At 35.5% G+C, this 17,445-nt stretch overlaps 2 protein-coding genes across 3 annotated transcripts in view; one reads left to right on the forward strand and one right to left on the reverse strand.

Moving 5' to 3' along the window:
• Nucleotides 1-17,445, forward strand: part of KLHL1 (kelch like family member 1) — a gene marked incomplete at its 5' end in the record, with an annotated part of 257,350 nt that overhangs the window by 190,408 nt on the left and 49,497 nt on the right. Inside the window, 2 exons of one of the 2 annotated variants that reach the window (XM_080561214.1) lie at nucleotides 999-1,043; nucleotides 11,271-11,495. In XM_080561214.1, coding sequence (XP_080417340.1) covers nucleotides 999-1,043; nucleotides 11,271-11,495 — 270 coding nt within the window. The remainder of the gene's footprint in view (nucleotides 1-998; nucleotides 1,044-11,270; nucleotides 11,496-17,445) is intronic. The other variant, XM_080561215.1, reaches the window with a different exon arrangement.
• The window catches only part of LOC308180126 (uncharacterized protein), a 501,337-nt gene that overhangs the window by 34,304 nt on the left and 449,588 nt on the right, over nucleotides 1-17,445 (reverse strand). The gene's annotated exons all lie outside the window — the stretch shown is intronic.

Raw genomic sequence — 17,445 nt, forward strand, 5'->3', positions numbered from 1 at the left:
TGCAGAGTTTGGAATTTGTTTCAATTAGGTGCTGATTCTGCGCTAGTAATGGCAGACAGAAGACTTTCTGATCTCAGCTGGGTTGTTATGCTACTAACTTTTGCTCAACACTCTTAGAAACATCTACCTGAAATATCTGCCTGAAACATCTTGCAAACATCTAAAGAAACAGCCTGAGTAACTGTCATTCCACTGTGCCACAGCAAGGTGATTTAAAATTAGTTATTTGGGTCTAAATATTGATCTCACCTTAGAAATGGTGAATGTGAACGGGGAGAGTGTGCCTTCTATCTTTCTGCTAAATGCGTCTGTCCAGGGGATACACCATAGTCCCTCCAGATGTGGTGGCAAAGCGTGACTCAAGGATGCAATATCACACCACAAAACTAGCCTAATGGCCCTGAAGTGTTATTATTGTTTATATATACACTTGTTCAGACTTAACGAAATAATGTGAGACCTGTGTCACAGACAACTAGATCAGGTTTGGGGTGCTTAAAGTTTTGTTTAGGATCTTGAGATTGGAAAGCCTATTAAGATCCTTTTATAAGTTACTGCAAGATGGAAAGATTCAAACATGCTACATTTTCATCCATTCTGCCAAAAAGGAGTGGACCATCAAATGAAAGATACACTCAGATATTTCTTCCATTTTTGTTTTACCAATCCCAGTAGAACGTAATGAAGCTCAAATATGTGTGAAATATAATTCAGGACCAAGCAGTGAGCTGGGAGCTGTGTTATTTGGCAGTATAGATGCATCCTCTTAATTAGGTTACTCTCAGTTTCTGGCTGAAAACTGACTGGTTGTAGAAACAACGGCAAAGCAATAGTCTTAACAGCCCAGGTCTTAAATGCATGTCAGGCACAGAACTTTAAACAAGTCTTTGCTGTTGTAAAAAGTAATCATTCATTGCTTTTCACAGTGTTCCAAAGTACCTTAATCTTTATCATCTTACATTTTTATATATGAAAATATTATCTCTTTTTATTTGTAGGGAAACCCAAGCACAGAGAGGAAAAACAAAATTCCCCAAATGGATGTAGGTATCAAAATGTTAAGAGTTAAAATGCTTTTAAAATACATTAACAGCCACAGTAAGTGGCTACTTCATAGAATGGATTTCTCCGTGAAGTGTCTTGCCTCTATTTACAGGACATGGGGGAGTGGGCTGAATGAATGGGAACTGTGAACATAACTGTATGTATCAAGATGCTGTCTAGAGCTAGTCAAAAAGGACATTGAAATGTGTTCTCTTCTTGTATGATCTACAATCTTTCATCTCAAATACGTTTCTCACTTATGTATTATTATCCCCCATCTTTTGTCGCTCAGTTAAATCTTTGACTCTATCTCTCTGCATATTTGTCTCCCCTGATATCTACTTTCCCTTCTAATATGCGGTGAAAAATTATAAGTGATGTATGTATGAGTTACATCCCCCCACCCCCACCCCTCACCCCAAGTCTGGGGCAATTCTAAAGACAGCTGTAAAAGACAAAATGTGTATGGCAGAGCATGTAAAGGAACAGATGTGTAGAAAGGTGAAATAGCCATGTACAACATACAGACATGCAGTTCTGGGGCCAGTAATTAATCAAAACATATGCATATTTCAAAAATTACTGTAGAGAAGTGGTTCAGTAATGTATGGAAAATCTCTATGTGCAGGCTGTGATAATTTTAAGTAATATTTAAACCAATGCTAAATTCAAGGCCATATTTACTTTATAGCAGAAGAGAAGTAAAAACATCATGAGGAACAGTGTTAATAAGTTGAAGAATTTTTAAATATTAACATGTTTTAAAACATACTTTTTCATGAGGGACTTCAACTTACCAGATGTCTAGCGAGTTTACTGTAGTGATCAGTCTCTTCTCCCAGGGTCCAAGTGATAGGACAAGAAGAAATGGCCTCAAGATGTGCCAGGGGAAGTTTAGGCTGGATATTAGGAAAAATTTCTTTACTGAAAGGGTTATGCAACACTGGAATAGGCTGCCCAGGTAAGTGGTTGAGTCATCATCCCTGGAGGTCTTCAAGAAATGTGTAGATGTAGAACTTGGTGACACGGTTTAATGGTGGACTTGGCAGTGCAAGGTTAAAGGTTGGACTAGATGATCTTAGAGGTCTTTTCCAATCAAGCTGTTTTCTAGAGAACAGTTGCTCTCATCCAGAGCTGATGCTGATATTTCCTAGAAAGAATAGTTGTGCAGAATCCTTTGGCAGCACTGAGCAGGTCTCCAAGGACAAACATGGGAACTTATATAAGTGTCTAAATTTGCAGACGCTTGCATTTTCATCTTTGAAACTCCATCCCTCCCCACCAATGATAGGATGAAATGAATCCATCAGGCGCAGCCAATAAATTGAACAAAGCAAGAAACTTCATCCCTTCAGAGAATATTCCATAATATACTGTATCCAGTGTGGAATGTCACCACCCTATTTTTATTGTGTAAAATAGTCTTCTACCTATTTCTGTGTCTTCATTCCTGCTCTGTTTCTACTATCACTTTCTTCCAGTCATCTCACCTTCACCTTACTGTGTTTTTATCCTTTTCCATTCATTTATTTCCCAATTAATTTATCTCCAAATAATTCAATCTAGAAAATAAACATATGACTGCAAAATGAAGAAAAAAAATGATGTTGACATTACTTTTATATACCTTACTACTTCTGTCTATGTCTGGTTTTCAGCTTGTACTATGTAGGTTTTTTTACATTGATTTTTACTGAGCTTAGCCCAGTGGGATGTATTTGTGAGTAGTTTTTTGCATATTACCACAGTAACCATGATTAATACCATAGGATTTTTTTTTTCTGCCCCTGAAATCTACTGCCTGTTTAAAGCCTGCATTTATTTTTTTTGTTTATTTACTTAAAAGTAATAAATGTATGACTGTTCACAGTCATACATAATGCACTACCACATCGTTATTAACACAATAAAGTCCTATCATAGTAAATTCAAGTATAAGCTCTTCACTGAGTATTTTGGTTCCCTGCAGCTTCAACACAGTTTAGAATCTCTCTTTTCTCTTACAAATAGTGTTGAATTTACTTATTCACGTTTCTTCTCCTCTCTGCTGATTTTTTTTCCTCTACTCCTGTCGGTTTTCTGTGGCATCTGAGAAAATCATAACTTCCTGAGGTTGAGGAACAGAGGCTTGATCTAACACCATGAGGCCTCCAACAGAACTATCACATTTATGTGTGCCTAAATTACACCTAAATTATTTAGCTGTAGCATGAATAGACCCATATGAAAACACACACACACACACACATATATATGTTTGTTGTGGTTTAACACAGCAGATAGCTAAGCACCACACAGCTGTTCACTCACCCCTTACCCCACCCCCCACAAAAGCATAGAGGAGAGAGTTGAATGAAAAAATGGTAAAAAAAAAAAAATAATAAATCTAGGTTGAGATAAAGACAGTTTAATAGTACAGAAAACAAAGGGAAAATAATAATAATAATGACAAAAGAATACAGAAAAAAAGTGATGCACAATGTGTTTTCTCACCACCTACTAACAGATGCCAAGCCAGACCCTGAGTTGTGGCAGTTCCCTCCCTGGCCCTGGCCAACTCTCCCGGTTTTATCGTTGAGCATCAGACCATATGGTATGGGACATCCCTTTGGCCAGTTTGGATCAGCTGTCCTGATTCTGTCCCCTCCCAGCTTGTCCTTCACCCCCAGCCTCCTCACTGTCATGGCAGTGTGAGAAGCTGAAAAATCCTTGTCTCTGTGTAAACACCACTCTACAACACCTAAAACCTCTAAAACATCGGTGTGTTATCAACATTGTTCTCATCCTAAATCCAAAACACAGCATGTATGCTACTACACAGCACAGCTACTCAGAGGAAAATTATTCAAGCCAAAACCAGGACAATATTGCTCTGAAAAGCCTACAAAGAAAAAATATATACCATTAGTTAGACAATTATGGACCATTTATAAGGATTAGACAACTTAGACTCTTTATTATCTGTTTCTGTAATGTTTCCAGTTTCTTGCTTTCTTTCTGATATCATAAGGGACTCATATCATAAGGGACTCTTCCTCATATCATAAGGGACTTTCTCATTTATTCTTTGCCAGTCATATAAATATTTGATCAGTTTGTAGAGAGCAAGTATGGTAATTGATATGACAACAGAGGTAAGAACATAATTTAGGCTTTTTTAAAAAAGGCAACATATTTAAAGATGAATGATGGACTAAAATTACATCAGCTTTCTACTGACAAGTAGAGAGATGGAACTTGAATGAAAAATTGAAGTACATATAAAGGTTAGGTTTAATGTGGCTCATAATTTACTCTTAATTACTTACTGATTACTTCCTGTAAAGATAGATATTCATCATAATCACTTTGACCTGCATAATCACATAAAACATATAATACTTCTGACCCCCTAAAGTTCACGGGTTTCCATTATTCAGAATAAATATGGTGAAATGTCTCTCACATTAAGAAGATGCAATATCTCATATTTTTCTTGAGTCATTACATTGTTTTTACTGACATAAATACACTTGCAAATACACTTACTGCTCCATTACTCTTTTAAATGAAAAAATAGTCTTTTATGAACATACACTCATTTATTATTTACCAAAGTTGTTTTTTGTAGTTTTGTTTGTTTGTTTTGTGTGTTTGTGTGGTTTTGTTTGTTTGCTTGTTTAGGAAAACAAGTTATGCTTTCATCCATGCTGACAAAGACTTTGACTTGGCATTCTATTATATGCATAAGCTTGTTTTTTATGATTAGTATACCTTCATACCTTCATACTTTGTGCAATGAGATTTTGTCACAGTGATCTGCTCTATTATGACAATCAGTCAGGTGGATTGATGAATCACTCCTTTTCTGTCTATTCATCTTGTTTTGATACCTCTAGTCACTCTAGTATCTCAAGCAGTAGACACCAACACCCACTACCAGTTTGGGAAGAAAAAAATTTGGAAGAAAGGAATTGCCTTTATGACATTCTCTTTTAGAAACTCTTACGTTCCCTGTTATTATATTATTTAATATAGTTATCTCTAAAACAGAGGTGTATACAAATACTCCTCTATATTTTCTCTACCTTATATACAGATACAAAAACATATATATATATTTAAAATGCATGTATCTGTCTATAAAATATACATAGACAAAGGTATGTGTATATATATTGATTATTAACTTGAACTCATTCTTCCATTCAAGTTCAAGTTCTCACCTGCCTGCATAAGAAAACATCTCACCTGATAAGAAACCATAGCAATGCTAGTCACAAATGCTAACTGAAGGATTGGAATGGATTGAAACCTCTTGTTTCTGACATTGCGTTTCACCTCACATTTGCTTTCCTGCTCTCAGGCTTTACCCTGACAAACGTCCAGTGTTCTACTACAGTGGAGTACACACTGCAATTCACAAAGTAGTTCTTATTTCTTTGAAACCTTTTCCTGAGAGTAAGACAGTAGTACTTTGGAGCCTTGCTGGATGCAAGAGGCCTGTCTTTACAGCAACTGATGGATGCTGTGGCCATGGTCCAATGCAGCTAATATTAGAGTCTTAGCTAGAAAAATTCATGGCTTTATTCCAATCTGTAACCTAGATTTCTTTCCTTTAGAAAGAAAAGTTTGTTGAGAAGGCTAAGGATAAGGAAGAACCCTGCTATTCATCTAATTCTTATCCAAGTAGGGGACTGGACCATGAAGAGAAGTGGAAGATACATCAATGTGGATGTGACCAAAGAAACTCTGAGTTTCTAGTGACTGGCTAATCAGCATCAGGAAAATGATCTGCAGGACAGAGTTCAGGATTATGCAGAGAATTAATGATGGATATTCCTAGCAGTTGGCCAAAGCTAACATTAACCTAGTATGAAAACAAGATGAAGATGATAAATAGACTTTTCTAAAGCTTCCACAGCAATGAGGCAAAGTACTCTATATTAGGATTTTCAGAAGGTCTTTGAGGCACATGCCTCTGCAAAATCTCTGGTGACTGTCATGGTGCATTACAGCAAACCCCACAGCTTTTCTCATCAAAGCAGCCTAATATGTAACCTAATTTGGAGTTGAATCTGGCAATGAGCTCCTGGAGCCTTTATGCATCTTAAAGTATCCTCCGCAGTCAGGCTTGGGTTTGTCTCTTCTCCTCATCCGTGTGAAGAAAATCCTTTTGCTTTTATGAATCTATGATTTTATCAGAAATAATAGCCTAGTTTTCTTCCTGGATAATGGTGGAAGAAGATTCTTTGTTTTTTGACCAACCAGTTCCAGTACTTTTCAGTTTGTATTGGAATGAAGAACAGTCTAAACATAAAAAGAAGTAGACTCAAAATATAAACAGTATAATTCTTATTGCCTCTGTCTAGGATAAAGTTAAAGAATGGATGTAAGGCTGTAATAGAAAATTAAATTCATGTATTCAGTTCCCCTATGTTGCAGGATTAAGTTTAGTGTGTTTCTTCTCAATAATCTCCAATTAAATGCATCTAAAAATCTCTGTTGATGTTATCTTTCAGTGGTTTCACCACCTTTCTCTTGAAGGATGTTTCCAAGCTAAACACTAGTATTACAGTGTATTTTTAAACCAAGTGTAATCGCATGACTTCAATTGTGAGTGGCTTAGTGCTTATTAAAACTAGTTTGCTTGTGTTCTTATACCCTATTAAATTTGAGAAAGCACATTCGAAACACTAATAATACCTGATAAATGGGGTAATTTTTTTTTGTCTTTGTTTTTAAGTTAAAAAGAGGAGGTTTTGTAATTCTGTTGGGAATGAAAGAGTCAGAAAGGAATTGTTAAGGTTTTAGTTCATGGCTCTGTATATTTTGCATGGATAGCTAAGTATTTATACCAATAATAAATAACAATAAACTCAAAGAAATATATGACATAGTGGAAGATGAAAGGGAAGGCAATAGTCTTCTATTCACACTATTTAATTTCACAGTCTTAGATAAAGCTGTATCATATATGAGGTTTACTGTTACTGACTATCAGTCATGCCTAGGAAAAGGAACATCAGTTCCTCAGGCCACAGTCTCCATCCCAGATCATGGAATTGTGGGATCACTGGATAATTCAGGTTAGAAGGCACCTCAGGAGGTCTCTAGTCCAGCCTCCTTCTCAAAGCAGGGAATCAGAATGTATCCATCCATCCAGGTCCTGAAAACCTCCAGGGATGGACACTGTCCGGCCTCTATGGATGAACTGTTCTATTTGCTTGACTGTCTTCATGGTGAGGACATGGCACTATTATTATTATTATATGTTTCTTGATTATTAATAAACTACATACTTATTGTATTATAATAGTATTTTGAAAAGGCCCATGTCAAGCTGTATACTAAGACTGCTTGATGACAGGACTGATGTGTTAGCAGAACAGGAGATGTTACTTCATTTTATCATTTGGACTATAAGCAGAGATTGCAGCTGCTTCACTATCTTCTGCAGGAACAAGGGAGACATTGTAAGTGTTTTCTATATAGCTATTCTCTGTTTAGACTTTGTTGTGTACAGATGCAGCTGATGCAGAGATGGTCTGGTAATTTTTACTTACTTTACAATTGCTAGCTGATCATCAGTGCTAAGAGTCACTGAAGTCAATGAGATTTTTAATTTCACTTTTATTTATTTATTTATTTTTAATAAAGTCTAGAGAATGCAAGGCTGATACAAATAGATACAACTGGCCTGCATGCACTGATGAGATATACTAAAAAAGTCTATAGTGACTACTAATCATTTCTGATTAATTCTGATTCTAAAACAAAAACCTGAAGACTAGAGGTCTTGCTGAAGGAAGAATGTCTTTATAAAATAGACTTAGAAAAGAGTCTGAGCATTCCAGTGCAAGAAACTGAACTGACTGGGAGACATGAAATATACTTCAGCCAAAGGGGGGGGAAAAAAAAAAAAAAAAAAAAGCATGCTTTTCTGACTATCATCAAGATACCTATAATATTTTAACTGATTCAATCATCCCCTATTCATCCATGAGCTGATTTCATACCAGGACTATCATATAATTTGAAGGTACTTCTTTTCTTGTCTGGATTGAAGAATGGAGTGTTACCAATACTTGAGACCATTTTAAAGGGTCAGTACCTGTTCCACTTTGGAGCAGTTGTTGTCTGGTCAAAGAGACTGAATATTCATCAGTGGAGCACATGAGTTGCATCACTAACACACATACTTCAATTTGATTTCATCTAAATAGAACCCAGTTACTCAGGAACATTCTGTGACAGAAGCCAATGTATGGTAAGTGTGCGAGACTGGAAAATCAACATCAAAAATGCACTCCAGAACCAAAAGTAAAATAAAAATCAAAAATAGATCTTGATAGTTGTTGGGTTTTGTTGTTGTTTTTGTTATTTTAATTGTTGTTTTGTTTTGTTTTCATTTTCCCTAGATAAGCAGGTTGCCTTACTGGATGAAGTGAATTCAGACATCCAGGAAATTTGCAACATAGAATTTAATAGTGCATTGTGCCAAACTCAGATTTAACTAATGTTAGGAAATATATAGTTGATCATAATTCAAAGACTGCATTTGTTGCATTAGTAATAATTTCTTAAATCAGAATAACAAAACTTTTAAATTGAACTCTTTATCATTGAAGTAGACAGCATTAGAGAAGTTATTTGCTACAGCTTTTAACATTAATAGATTTGGCACATAAACATTTTCAAGTATTATAATGTAACTTTATTAATATCCATCACTGTAATATGCCCTGCAGAACCACCAAACAACTGTATCAAAGAATCTGTAGTTTTGTTCCTCCAAATCCCAGAATTAATACAATTACACAGATCAGTTTTAATTTAGGGCTGAAAGGATAAATAAACATGTCTCTGTTAATCGAATGTAAAAATTGGTTCATAGATTGTATGGCTTCATAAAACTAGCAGGAGATTTAATATATCCAGTTGAATTGTAAATTATTGCTGCTCTGCTACACTTAAATACAAATTGAATTTAAATTATATCTTTTTTAGTTCAATTGAAAAAAGCATTGCTTTCATTATAGTTGTTTCTACTTGGTTCATTGCTCTACTGCTCCAAAGAATGAATGAATCCTAAAAGAATTATTTCCAATGGAATTATACCTTTTGTTATAATCTAAATAGTTAGTTGGTAAAGCTCAATACAAGAGCATAATTATGTTGATTCTTTCTGTTGGAGTACTTAAACTTTGGAAACAAAGCATTGTTATGTTTATGTAAAAATAAACATAACATCCTAAAATAATTATTCCCAATGGAATTCTAACCTTTTATTATAATCTAAATAGTTAGTTGGTAAAGCTCAATACAAGAGCATAATTATGTTGATTCTTCTTGTTGAGGTATTTAAGCTTTGGAAACAAAACATTGTTATGTTTATGTAAAAATGAAACACTAGTAACAGTTCATACGAATTTCTATCATGGATTAATTTAAACTCAAATATTTTAAATATTTGTGGATATGCTTTAAAATAATGTTGCCTAAACTGAGATTACAATTAATGGGATGCATTGCCCATTCACTTTCTGGGATTTTGTTATTATGCTTCCGTTATCTCTCTGGTTTTGTTAATAAATGTAATTTTGTATCTTATATTTGTATGTTGCATACAAGTTACTTTTAAAAACTGAGGCTTCATGATTACCTAACTTATTATATATATGATGTTATCACAGTATCACAGTATTACAGATTTCTAGGTTGGAAGAGACCTCAAGATCATCAAGTCCAACCTTCGACCTAACACTAAGTACTCCACTAAACCATATCGCTAAGCTCTACATCTAAACGTCTTTTAAAGACCTCCAGGGATGGTGACTCCACCACCTCCCTGGGCAGCCCATTCCAATGCTTAATAACCCTTTCGGTAAAGAAGTACTTCCTAACATCCAACCTAAACCTCCCCTGGTGCAACTTTCGCCCATTCCCCCTTGTCCTGTCACCAGGCACGTGGGAGAACAGACCAACCCCCACCTCTTTACAGCCTCCTTTAAGGTACCTGTAGAGAGCGATAAGGTCGCCCCTGAGCCTCCTCTTCTCCAGGCTAAACAACCCCAGCTCCCTCAGCCGCTCCTCGTAAGACTTGTTCTCCAGACCCCTCACCAGCTTGGTCTTTCTCTGGACTCGCTCGAGCACGTCCATGTCCTTCCTGTAGCGAGGGGCCCAAAACTGAACACAGTACTCGAGGTGCGGCCTCACCAGAGCCGAGTACAGGGGCACAATCACTTCCCTAGACCTGCTGGCCACACTGCTTCTTATGCAGGCCAGGATGCTGTTGGCCTTCTTGGCCACCTGAGCACACTGCTGGCTCATATTCAGCCGACTATCAACCAGTATTCCCAGGTCCTTCTTGGCCAGGCAGCTTTCCAACCACTCATCTCCCAGCCTGTAGCTCTGCTTGGGGTTGTTGCGCCCCAGGTGCAGGACCCGGCACTTGGCCTTGTTGAACTTCATGCAGTTGACCTCAGCCCATCGCTCCAGCCTATCCAGATCCTCCTGCAGAGCCTTCCTGCCCTCGAGCAGATCGACACACGCACTTAGCTTGGTGTCATCTGCAAATTTACTGAGGGTGCACTGGACGCCCTCATCCAGATCATCTCTGATGTTCTCTATAACTTTTTGAGTTTATCTCTGAAAATGCATCTAATGAGTAAGTATAGAAGGAAAAATTTTTTGCTATATATAGAAACATTCTTTAAGTGTCTTGCTTGAAATTAGCAGTACAATATTCTGTACATCCAGCAGAAACATGTCTGCAAAAAACTCAACAGATGAGTACCAAAAAAAAAAAAACACAACACGACAACACCGAACCCAAACTGAAACACAACTTCTCACCTTTGATGAAAATTCCACATAATTTCACAGGCATTTTTTACTCTTGTTGAAAAATTGGGATAAATTGTGGCAAGATTAGTTATCTCAGATAGTAATGCCACTGAACTGTTAAAAAACAAACAAACAAACAAAAAAAAACCATAAAGCTAGAGGAAACTGTTATTCAGGCTTATAATACTTTGATTCTGTAGAGACCATTTATGTAGTTTGTTTGTTTTTCCACTTTCATGGTGATAATAATAACCATAACAATCCTGGGACTACACTTTCTAAAGAAACATAAAATACTTATCAAATGTTGCAAATAATCAGAAAATTACATTAAAGTCTTTGAAGAAAAAAAAAATACCCAATTTTATATACATTATCCTATTATTTTGTCTTATCAGGTGCTACAACTATTGAAAAATATGATCTCAGAACAAATATATGGATCCAGGCTGGAATGATGAATGGCAGGAGGCTTCAGTTTGGTGTTGCTGTCATTGATGACAAGCTGTTTGTCATTGGAGGCCGGGATGGTTTAAAGACGTTAAACACCGTTGAATGTTACAATCCAAAGACAAAGGCTTGGACTGTGTTACCACCAATGTCAACACATAGGCATGGTTTAGGTAAGGAAAAAAAGTTTAAAAAATATAACACATTTTTCAGATACATATTTTAGAGTGCAATTTTTTTTTTTTAAGCTATGATAGGACTCAACGCTTTCAACAGTAGCAATCAATAAAGACGAGAATATTCAGGCTTGCTTTCAAAGATTTTGATACAGATATCTTTGTTTACCAAACAATCAAGTTGTTATGTACTTTCATTTAAAGTATTATGTGTTTTTATTTATCCGCTATGACAGAAAATATACTGAAGAATATATACACTGTGTCAGTGATGGACTTTACAAAGTATTTGTAGCAATAGTTTCATCATGACCGATAGAGCATATTTTCCCATAGCCAGTTTCAGTCAGGCTTTTTAAAGGATCACCCATACCACTCTCAGCATTAATCAGCCCATGTTGTGTTCCTGTTCTCCTGTCTTTCTTTACTACTTACTCTAATAGCCACAAACCAAAAATGGCCTGATAGAAGTGATAACATAGAAGGGTGAATCTGATATCTGAACTCTCATTTCCATTTGTTTTCTTGATTTTCAGAATCCAAAATGAAAATAAAAAATACTTTTATTGTCCTTATATGTCTACAACTGTTTATTTTAGCCATCTCTATTTATTTTCAATGCAGGAAAAAAAAGGACATTTCTAAAATATAATTTATGGTATCTACTTTAAATATGTTCCTTGGAATGAAATGGGTCACACATTGGAATACAATTTGCCTATTTATAACATTTTTGTTATATTGACCTGATTTTAACTTCTTAATAGTAACAAACTACAATTTTATTTTCCAAGGATATTCAATGATACAAAATTTAAATTAATATAATTTCAAGTTTCTGGAAGACAATAGAATTATGCCACACACTGCTAATGTTGAGTTAAAATTAATGCAGTACATACACCATTTATTTTACCTTTTGCACAAATTCCTTGTCAAGACAGATTAAAAGAAAAAAATATCTTTTGTTATATATTAGAACTGTTGCAAATGAAAATCCTGTATCATATCATATCATATCATATCATATCATATCATAATATCATACATATCCCATAATACTTAACATGGTATGCTATGAAATATAATACATATTAACTACCTGAAGTCCAGAGTCCCTGTTTATCACAAAATAATTGTATATTACTGGCAGCAGTGGAAGCTGCCTCAACCATGACTTTATTGTTGATTAACTTCTAGTTCAGCTTTCATTTTATTGTTTTTTGTTTGTTTGTTTGTTTTTGACACTACCAGGAAATGTGCTAGCTATGTTGAAACCTTTGGTATTGTATATATTTTCCTACTGAGAAATTGCTGGAATCTACCAAAAACTAGAAAATAAGCTCAGTGTCAACCAGTTAGGAACCTCATTACCATTTATTGCTATTAGCCATCCTACATCTCAACTACAGCTTACCATTTTGTTATTCTTGTTTTCAACATTATTATCATAATTATTGTTATCATCATTATCATTATTTGCCAGGTTGTATATTTGCTTTGGATGAGGGTGGAAGGGAATTTGAAGATACTCAAAGAAATATGATAGGTTTTTTTTTTTTTTTTGTCTGTTTGCTCTCACTTTTGAAAATAAGCAAAAGAAATCTCTATTGTATCCTTGATATAAAATGTTCTCTTTCTATCATGTATATCATACTCCTACAGTACAAAAAACAAACAAACAAAAAAAACAATAATAACTTTTTAATTCAATTACATGTCACTTTGTGACGTTTGAAAAATACATTTTTATTCTTTCTGTGATGAGATTTTCTCTCATAAATAAAGGAATTTAAAATCTATAGGATAAACCAATCAGAATGTAATGTATAAGTTATAGGACGCTGAGTTGTCCATTATGTGTTTTGCTAAAATAATCTGGTTTGATAGACTTGCTACACAGTCCAGAAAATCAGAAATGAGAAAGGCATATTAGGTCATCATGTCCACTCCACTGAGTTACAATTAGCAGAAAGTTCTGCAGTGTACTCTATCACTGTTGCACAAAATCAAGTTGCATTTTTTTCCTGCTGTTTGACACATATCATAATATGCATTTATACAGTGGCTGGCATAACACAGTTTTGCTGCATGGTGCACAAATCTTAGAATAAAAAGTATTGATGGTAATCTATGTCAAATGGCATCATGATACTAAATAGCTCTGTGGTTTGAAATTGTTTCTTATGGCCAAATTTAATTACAACGTTGCAGAAATACATATGTCTTTTATACAGTGTTCCAGAATTTCACAGATTCTATTACTTTCAGTGCTACTACCAAAGGGTGGTAAAAATGCAGTGACTTGAGCTATTACATAGGAAAGCATCAAGTAAGCAGGAAAAACTTGATAGAGAAATATTTTTCTCAGTGTCAGGACAAGTCGGAGCCATGACCAAAGCCACTGTAACCAGTTCAAAAAATTTATCATTCAGGATTGGCACTTCTATGCGTGCTCTTGGTCAATAGATTTAGAATATACCTTCATATTTTAAGCAAAGCCGTTCAGGAATGTTGAGTTTTTGATTGGAAAAAAGCTGCTATGTTTTCCACAGGAATAAAAAGAGAACTCACAAGGTACTCGAGGTTAAAGGGAAACAATTTGTTTTTGTGTGTGTGTGAGAGAACTTTTGAACTTATATATTGAAGAAATTGGGGATTTTTGTAAAAAATAAAAACGTGAAATGAAAAAATATAAAAATTGGGACTAGTGATGATGAAAATGGTTGAAAGTCAAAATTTTCCAAAATTGTTTGAAAAGCAATACAGATATGCTCTTTATTTAATACTATAAATAAAGATAATTTTTATAATATACTATGATATACTATTTAGACAAGCTCTGCTAATAGAATTTGTGTTTGTTTGCTTTTTTGAATTTATTTTTTTATCCAGGAATACCATAAAGTTGTTATTTTAGTTAATGAACTTTTAATGAGAAATGAATCAAAACTCCCCCCCTCCCCTCCCCCCCTCCCTCCCCCCTGCCCTCCCCTCCCCTCCCCTCCCCTCCCCTGCCCTCCCCTCCCCTCCCCTCCCCTCCCCTCCCCTCCCCTGCCCTCTCCTCCCCTCCCCTCCCCTCCCCTCCCCTCCCCTCCCCTCCCCTCCCCTCCCCTCCCCTCCCCTCCCCTCCTCCCCTTCCCTCTCCTCCCCTGCCCTCTCCTCCCTTGCCCTGCCCTGCCCTGCCCTGCCCTCCACTCAGTCTTTAGACCTAAACCAAAGGATAGCTTTCAAGTCAGTCAGAGTTTAACTCACATCTTCCATTAAAAACAAACAAACAAACAAAACCTTCTGCTGTGGCAATGAAGTTATTTTAGATAGTGCTGAAGCCCCATTAAATACATGTTTTTCTATATAGTTATAATTTATCAAAAAGGCATTCAAGGCAAAGCAGAAAGCATTAAAGCAGGATAAATAACAGCTTGATACAGCTTTAACAGTTACATGGTAACTATAAAATAAACAGTAAAAAATGTAGAGAATAAAGGGATTCATTTTCTTCTTTCTCCACTGGTTTGCAAGATTGCATCTGTTTATGTACCACCATTTCTGAGCTACTGAGGAGGAAAAATGGCAAAATAACATCTTTCATTAAAAGTTAAATGAAAATATGTGTGCTATTAAAACAAAAAAAAGGTTTTATAGCAAAGTAATTCAGTTTTTCAGTATGTTGAGTGTCTGTGGAACAAACCACTATGAGGAGACAACAAAACAGGGGGTCAATAGACAGATGCATGAGAATCTGAGATTTCATTATAGATATGCAGGCAGATATGAACCTCTGGTGTCCTAATGGACAGAAGGCCAGAGAGAGAAAGTCAGGAAACCAATGTCAGTAACAAGCAGAGAATTATATTATCATTAAAGTCAAGAGAGCAATCTTATAGTAGCTCATAGCCTGTTGGTATGACAAAACTGAAATTATTTGCAAATAATTAATTTGCAAAGAAAGTGCTGTAACCACACTAACTATTAACAAATAAAAGAATTCTTGAAAGATACAATCATGGTTTTCAGCCCCAAAATAGAACAAGGAAACTTCCAGATCTTATTTTGATAAAGCATACTGATAACTATCAATTGCTCATTTCATAGGCATCTGGTATTTTTTTTTTTCAAGTAGTCAAACCCAATAATCAACTTGAAAATAATACAGGCCTTCATACAACCCTACATGTATACTACTGATCGAGTTCTACTCTATTAGGAGATGACATTCCATATTTCCAGACATATGACACTCCATTGTTGGATATTTAGGTACTCTGAGTAAATGACCATGATGTCTGTTCAAATCAAGGTTAAATTGTCAGAACTGTGAGCTTGATACATGCCAAATCTGCAGTACATTCTGATTGTGAAGGGAGTCTGAAGTGCTTTTGGACTTTTACAAATTGGCAGTCATGAACACTTAATGCCTTAATCATGAAGAACACATTTGTATATAAAATACGTGCTTCATGAGTAAAAATAAAATGCCCACTGCCTTGTTATTTGTGTAACAAGAATAACCAGTTTCAAAAGATTATTCACTAGGATTAATTGTAAACAGCATGACTGGAATGGAAAATGGAACTGCCCAAGTAGAAAGACTCATGTCATGCACACCAAAAGGGTTCTTTGAGTCAGGATTGTGTTGGAAAGATCTTGCCTTTCTGCACTGGTAAATTTATTTCTTCAGCTATATCTGCATCTCACAAGGCACTACTATGATGGATATGTGTAATGTTGCTCAGTGTGTGGTATGTTCAAATTGTGCATTGCCACAGATAGGAAAATAAAATAAAAATCTTGAATCCTCAAAAACTATAACCTTCTAAGCATTAAGTAGAGTGGAATAGTTTCTCAAGAGGCTCTCTTACTACAATACAGCAATGCTCTGACGCAGCTATATTGCTTGCCATTCAAGAAGCTGCTGGTTAAAGGTTAATTTGAGAATCTTTCTTTTATTCAGTGTTGAATAGAACCATGTACCTCTATGTCATTAAATTATTGTTATTTTTGAATGTTGAAATATCAAGAGAAATATCTAATTCTAGCTTTCACTCTTTGTTGACAGAAGATTTGAGCCTTTAAAGCATTTTCTCTGCAATATTGATTTGCATGTATATTAGATTTTTGCTTTGGATTTTTTCTCTTAATCATCAGGAGCATTACAGGGATTTTTTTTTTCTTTTTTCTGAATTATAAAGTACCTTGTTATTGTACTTTGCACCCTTAGTAAGTAGCATATCATGACCCAATTCACTAAAGAGCTAGAAATCATAATGGCAACACTTATAATAATTTCTGAGTTAGGTTCTCAGGATAATAGTGTGGCAGGGTCGAGAATCTCTTATCTCATCTACAAAACCAAATGTAAATAAAGAGGTGGCAGGCAGATCTTTACCTCTATAAATTTGCATTATATTAACATGTCGGTGTAATACTGTCTGGCCCTAGAGGGCAAGGATATTTTCATAACTCTTTTAATCAGCCTTGATAGCAGCCTCTGAATAAAGATAAGGAGAGGTATTTTCTACAACATGTCATTAAATATTCACTGAGGAAGGTAGGTCAGGTCTAATTCTTCAGTTTATCACATCCTAAATTCCCAGTTTTGCCTATGGCTGTCCTATATGCAGTATCCCAAGAACTATAATGGTATTTCACGCCCAGTTAAAATTATGGTTGTGAAAATTAAATTTCAGGTTTAATTAACTGATGCATAATTTAAAACAAGATAGACTTTACTGTCATTATTTTTCTTTATTTTGAGACCACTCGTATGGAAGAAAAGTGGTGTAAAATTTAAAAAGGACAAAAGTAGAATCAGACAAAGCAGCAAGATTAGCCAGAATGAGTACAGAATTGTCTATTTCTGTGGATCTGGGTGAGAAGGGAGATCAGTAGAAATTTACAGCTACCTGGAAACTTAATAAAGTCAGATCTTAAAGAGGTCGAGTAA

Source organism: Anser brachyrhynchus, assembly GCF_964034855.1.
Source record: "Anser brachyrhynchus genome assembly, chromosome: 1".
Classification (NCBI taxonomy): Eukaryota; Metazoa; Chordata; class Aves; order Anseriformes; family Anatidae; genus Anser; species Anser brachyrhynchus.